We start from the raw sequence: 5,296 nt of genomic DNA on the forward strand, positions 1-5,296 counted from the left end.
GACTAAAGATTGGGTTCAAAGTATCTCTATTTCTTATTACACACTTGCTCTAATAACCTTACTTTTTTTAAGTGGGTAAATCCTTGAAACGTGTTGATTTCGAGTGATCTGTAATTAAAAACCGGTTCCCTAAAATCGAAAAAATTTGAATGGTCTGGGACTCACCAATCGGGAAAAAAAAGAGTGTCTATAGATGTTGATGGTCAAATGAGATTGACTAGATTCGAACCCTTTCGTAGGATGTGAATAGCAATTTCAAGGGGCGCCTATAACCACCTCCCCTTTTACAAATGAACTTTTTTTTTTGCACGGAAGTTAACATCTAAATGTGAGCTTAAAACAACTTAAAAACTAATCAACTCTCGCTCTTTACTCTCTCATTACTCCTTCCTACGTTTTTATAATATACAACTTCAACCTTTTCTCTTTCTCCATTCGAAGGAGGAGAGAGAAATGGAGAGAACCATGGCATTCTTCCCCATTTTAACACTTCTGCTCTCGTTCTTCATTATCGGAACAAGATCTAATGGATCCGATCATCGTTATAACCCTAAAGACCTAGTTCCTTTATATGCTAACAAGGTCGGTCCCTTTCACAATCCCAGGTATTTTTTGTTCAACTCACTCTCTCTCTCTCTCTCTCTCGCTCTAGGGTTTCTTTTTTGTTTCTTAATTTGGTTATATCTCCTTAGATCTCTTAGTTCGATTCATTATTTGTTCATTTTCATTAACCTAATCCAATAATATTTATGGGTTTTCAGCGAAACTTATCGATTCTTCGATCTACCTTTCTGTTCTCCAACTGAAGTTACTGAGAAAAAAGAAGCTCTTGGTGAAATTTTAAATGGAGATCGTTTAGTTAGTGCACCTTATAAAATTGATTTCTTAGTTGATAAAGATTCTGAAATTGTATGTAAGAAGAAATTATCTACTGAAGAAGTTATTAAATTTCGAGATGCTGTTACTAAAGATTATTACTTTCAGATGTACTATGATGATTTACCGATCTGGGGTTTTATTGGAAAAATTGATAAGAATGGTAGATCTGATCCTAGTGAGTATAAATACTATTTGTATAAGCACATTAACTTTGAAGTCCTTTATAATAAGGATCGAGTTATTGAGATTAACGTTCGAACCGATCCGAGTGCGTTGGTGGATCTCACTGAGGATAAACCCGTTGATGCGGAATTTATGTACACTGTGAAATGGAAAGAGACAACTATACCGTTCGAGAAGAGGATGGAAAAATACTCGCAATCTTCTTCGTTGCCTCATCACTTGGAGATTCATTGGTTTTCAATTATAAACTCTTGTGTTACTGTTCTACTATTAACTGGGTTTCTTGCCACCATTCTTATGCGAGTACTCAAGAATGATTTTGTTAAGTAAGTATTTTTTCTTCTTCTGTTGTTAAATCTCTTTTGTTTTTAATTACGTAATGTTCTTGTTTTGGATTGGTGTGTTTGGTTTTGTATTTGCTGAAATTAGGTTTACTTTTGACTTCAAGGTATGGACACGATGAAGAGTCAGCTGATGACCAAGAAGAGACTGGATGGAAATACATCCATGGTGATGTATTTAGGTACCCAAAGGGGAAGTCTTTGTTCGCTGCAGCTCTTGGTTCCGGGACCCAGTTGTTTGCTCTGTAAGTATAAAGTTGATCTTCTTCCTTGTTGAATTTCAGAACTTCGATAGAGCAGGTGGTTGTTTAATACTTTAATTTAACTTCTTGTTTCATCTTATGATTTTGTTTTTTCTCCTTGTCTATGTGTTTCAGTACCATCTTCATTTTTATTCTTGCTCTTGTTGGGGTATTTTATCCGTATAACCGAGGAGCACTCTTCACGGCTCTTGTTGTCATATACGCTTTAACATCTGGGATTGCTGGTTATACTGCAACCTCGTTCTATTGCCAGCTCGAAGGGACAAACTGGGTACGTCATCTGTTACTGATATCCTTTGGTTTGACCTTCAAATTAGATGGTGATTGAACCAATTTTTTTCTCAAACTTTTGTTCTTGGCAGGTGAGGAATTTGCTGTTGACAGGATGCTTGTTTTGTGGTCCTTTGCTCCTTGCGTTTTGCTTTCTCAACACTGTCGCTATTGCGTACAGTGCTACTGCTGCACTTCCTTTTGGCACAATTGTAGTCATAGTTCTCATATGGACTCTGGTAACCTCACCTTTGCTTGTGTTGGGTGGGATTGCTGGCAAAAACAGTAAGGCTGAGTTCCAAGCTCCTGTACGCACAACAAAGTACCCTAGAGAGATTCCATCAATGCCTTGGTACCGTAGCACCATTCCACAGATGGCAATGGCCGGGTTTTTGCCATTCAGTGCTATTTACATCGAGCTTTACTACATATTTGCCAGTGTCTGGGGTCACAGAATTTACACCATATACAGCATTCTCTTTATTGTCTTCATCATCCTCTTGATTGTCACTGCTTTCATTACTGTGGCTTTGACATACTTCCAACTTGCAGCTGAAGACCATGAATGGTGGTGGAGGTATGTCCAAGTTTATTACGAATTATTTACTTGTTAATGACATTTAAGAATGCTTTGACATATTCATAGTCCGCATAGTGTGATCTTTTCTCATGGCTTTGGGATTTGGTCGTTAGGTTTTATATTTTACATGCTGGTGATATTTTTTTGTGAACTTTGAAGCTGGAAAACCTACGGCATAACTTTCTTGAAGTAGTAATTAACTGATGTCTCTTGCTTTATTGAATTGTATCATGTTTATCCACAAAGTTTTCGAAACTTCTTTTATGTTTTGCTTTAACTATTTACCTTCTTTATCTTAACTTAGTTATGTAAATCAAGACACAAACTTAGAACACATGGTATTGTACTTGCTGCGGATTCTACACAAGTTTAAACAAGAATACAGAAAGCATGTTACCTTGTTTATAGCTTTGAGAGCTTGTTTATTCCCTTAGAGATAAATGTCATTTTGTTCCTTTTGACATAAACATTCTCTTTATATTCTCCTGCATACAAGCAAGAGTAATCAAGGGGCGCTGGATTGTTATTGAATCCTCTGAAGGTATCACTTAAAAAAATCATTCGCAAAATTAGCAACTTGCTGAGTCACCTGACTCAGACTCTGCCAAATTCGTTGTTACTTGGCAATTTGTTCGTGATGGGGCCGGCTCAGTGGCCAAGCGGGGTCGATTAGGCTCTAAGCCTACCACCTCTGAGCCCAGTCTGACTCACGAGTTATTCATAACTTATGAATCATATGCCCAACTACTTAGTTGGAAAATGAATTTGTTTTCAGTTCACATATTTTCTGCACACTACTTAGTAGTGCATTAAATTGTTAGTAGCTGTTCCAATTCCATATTTCATGAAAACTAGAAACATATGATTCGACCTTCTAAATTTGAATGGGTTCTCTTTTGTTTTGAACTGCAACATGGTGTGCAATAAGTCATTTTGTGCACTCGACAATGTCTGGTCCTAATATTTGTGACACGTCCATTTTGAAGCTTTGAACTTATATCTATGAATGTTGAAGCTAAGCATAGACATCTCAATATACTGAAAACCAGTCTAATTTAATTGTTGAGAACTGATCTGTTGGGTTTTAGTTTGTAATATAGGCACTTTTTCTTCAGCCTAACCTACCTTTGTATGCATTTTCTGTACAGGTCTTTCCTATGCGGAGGATCAACTGGTTTATTTATCTACGGATATTGCTTGTATTACTACTACGCACGATCAGATATGTCAGGCTTCATGCAGACTTCATTCTTCTTCGGTTATATGGCTTGCATCTGTTACGGCTTCTTTCTCATGCTTGGTACCATTGGTTTCCGGGCTTCCTTATTCTTTGTTCGTCACATATACCGATCTATCAAATGTGAGTAGTAGTGAATCAGTTGGTCTCCAATATCAATTCAACAATCAGGTATGCTTCTCCCGCTGTTTTCTTTTCCTTCGTTCTTATAGGTTTCTATTATAGAGAAAGTTTATATGGTTTTTGTTGAAAAGGAGTAGTTGGATTTTGTAATTCTGAGAATACAAGACAAGGGTTGTTCTCCTTGAGAATCTTTTTGTAAGCCTTGTGTAACTGCTGATACTATAAGAATAACCTTTCTAATTTCTTTGTTGTTTCTTCATTTTCAACAAATATGGCTATGGTTCTTTTTTCTTCTTGTTGTTTTACTTTTGTGAGAATGATTTGCTGCTACTATCTTGTTGTAGAGACGTTCGAATATTTTTTTTAGAATGTCAGATAGTTGTTGGTAGGTTCATTCCATGTTAAAAAGTGGCGTTAGGCCAAAGTGGAATTTTGGGTTCTTGGACAAACAAATGTAGCAACTTTTTCCACTAACTGGTTAGTGGCGCCTTTGGCTGACATTCAAGTCAAAATCACTTTACTTGAACCATATGATGCTGGAAAATCTACAAATTGAATGAGAAAAATCTATTTACCCGACAATAAATGTAGATTTCCTACTTGAGTTGGCAGAATCTACAGGCAAACACGACTACAGTTGTTTCCTTGGCACGACGGCACGAGGGGTGATGATGTCGGGGAGTGGTTTTCTGAGTATCTCCTAGAAACTGGATCTTGTAAACTCTCTTGAATTTAGGGGTGTTGTCCTTTACATGTACATTTTTTTGTTGAAGCCGTCTTTGCACGTATAGGAATGATTAAAGATGAATCCGCTTACTTTAGGGTTGAGTTAAATTCTGTGCGACGGATTTCATGCACTTCCTTGATAGGTCTCTTTTTTCTTCCATCAGTCACCATAGCTATGGTTTTACAAAAATGTAGCTTAGACACTAATCCATGGTTCCTTAATGTTTTATTATCAAAATAACTACAAAGAGATTTGAGTTACTTGTGCAAAATAAGTATCCCAAATCCCCATTCAATTCAGACTCAACTTATTCAATTTCACCTATAGAAACCATGGTTGTTTTCTGAGTTACAAGGGCACTAGGGGATACTTCTTCAGTATGCTATTTTATAATTCCTCATTGGACTACTTTTATTAGATAAAATATACTGTGAGAATATGGAATGGATACACCTACTCTCGGCCATTATATCACTATTAAACTTAAATTTTAACTGGTTAAACGAAAATATCTATTAGTTACCAACTCTGCTAGTCTAGCATATGAAGTTTCACAAAGAAATTGAGTTAATTAAGATTAGAAGTTGTGTCACGTTAAGATTATTAGATATGTGGAATTCGGTACACAAGGGTGTGCACAGTATCTACGTATTCCTTACTAGGTAATTAAAATGGGCCTCTTAGTTAAGTCCT

General features: G+C 36.6%; 1 protein-coding gene across 1 annotated transcript; it reads left to right on the forward strand.

Moving 5' to 3' along the window:
* Positions 1 to 296: 296 nt before the first annotated feature.
* LOC147566512 (transmembrane 9 superfamily member 3) lies at positions 297 to 4,167 on the forward strand. The gene is made up of 6 exons (XM_086653010.1): positions 297 to 605; positions 762 to 1,388; positions 1,511 to 1,648; positions 1,781 to 1,937; positions 2,029 to 2,513; positions 3,665 to 4,167. Exons 1-6 carry the CDS (start codon positions 454 to 456, stop codon positions 3,882 to 3,884), a joined length of 1,779 nt encoding a protein of 592 aa, XP_086509136.1. The 5' UTR covers positions 297 to 453; the 3' UTR covers positions 3,885 to 4,167.
* The last annotated feature ends 1,129 nt before the right edge of the window (positions 4,168 to 5,296 follow it).

Source organism: Eschscholzia californica, unplaced genomic scaffold, assembly GCF_041429995.1.
Source record: "Eschscholzia californica isolate CP2 unplaced genomic scaffold, dmEscCali1.0.p SCAF_1, whole genome shotgun sequence".
NCBI classification, from domain to species: domain Eukaryota; kingdom Viridiplantae; phylum Streptophyta; class Magnoliopsida; order Ranunculales; family Papaveraceae; genus Eschscholzia; species Eschscholzia californica.

Coding starts and splice junctions, on each gene's coding strand:
- LOC147566512 (XM_086653010.1), top strand. CDS start 454: ATGGAGAGAACCATGGCATTCTTCCCCATTTTAACACTTCTGCTCTCG. Junction 1,649..1,780: donor GGGACCCAGTTGTTTGCTCT/GTAAGTATAAAG, acceptor TATGTGTTTCAG/TACCATCTTCATTTTTATTC. Junction 2,514..3,664: donor GACCATGAATGGTGGTGGAG/GTATGTCCAAGT, acceptor TTTTCTGTACAG/GTCTTTCCTATGCGGAGGAT.